Source organism: Penaeus monodon, chromosome 25, assembly GCF_015228065.2.
Source record: "Penaeus monodon isolate SGIC_2016 chromosome 25, NSTDA_Pmon_1, whole genome shotgun sequence".
Taxonomy (NCBI): Eukaryota; Metazoa; Arthropoda; class Malacostraca; order Decapoda; family Penaeidae; genus Penaeus; species Penaeus monodon.
This window is the reverse complement of record NC_051410.1, coordinates 16,277,347-16,277,972: the sequence shown is the minus strand read 5'-3', so window position 1 is coordinate 16,277,972 and position 626 is coordinate 16,277,347. Positions and strand designations below refer to the sequence as shown.

The window sequence follows — 626 nt, the reverse complement described above, 5'->3', positions numbered from 1 at the left end:
GCCAATTAGAATAAATTATATTCATCAAAATTCATCCACATAAAGTAGATTTGTTGTTCTGTGTACCCATGTATCGTGAAGGAACAAGACTGGCCAGCAAGAAACGTTAAAGTTAAGCCAAAAGCATTTTTTACTCAAGTTCAGTCTTCGTCTATCATGACCAAAGGCCTTCTCATATGTACTGTATTAAAAGTCAATTAGTTATAGAAACAAACAAAAAGAAACTGAATTATCTATGACCCAGTGCTTTAGGGATATTCGAAGAGACATGTTTTTCTAACCGTTTTAATTTCAGTCTTAGTCTTAATCACACGCTACAGCAACTTCCTTCCCAGTTGAAAGCCTCTTTTACTGAACCTGGAAATGGACACTCGATCGCCTGCAGCTTCGTGTGCTGGCCGAGGGAAAGGGTCCCCACCAGCGCCACCGCCAGGATAGCCTGCGCCACCACCCTCACCATCTTTTCCTTCTTCAGACTGACACGGGGACGAAGGGAGGCGTCTCCACCTTATATTCGGGTACGATTCTGCTTATCTCTTCTTTCGCCAACGCGGCACTCCACACCTGCTGCCTGTCACACGGTGGCTCATGGAAACTAATTCGAGATCTTTAACTCTGGTTTTATT

At 43.6% G+C, this 626-nt stretch overlaps 1 protein-coding gene across 1 annotated transcript in view; it reads right to left on the bottom strand.

Moving 5' to 3' along the window:
- Positions 1–435, bottom strand: part of LOC119589078 (maltase-glucoamylase, intestinal-like) — a gene marked incomplete at its 5' end in the record, with an annotated part of 9,937 nt that extends 9,502 nt beyond the window's left edge. Inside the window, 1 exon segment of the mRNA XM_037937651.1 lies at positions 358–435. Coding sequence (XP_037793579.1) covers positions 358–435 — 78 coding nt within the window.
- Positions 436–626: the final 191 nt, after the last annotated feature.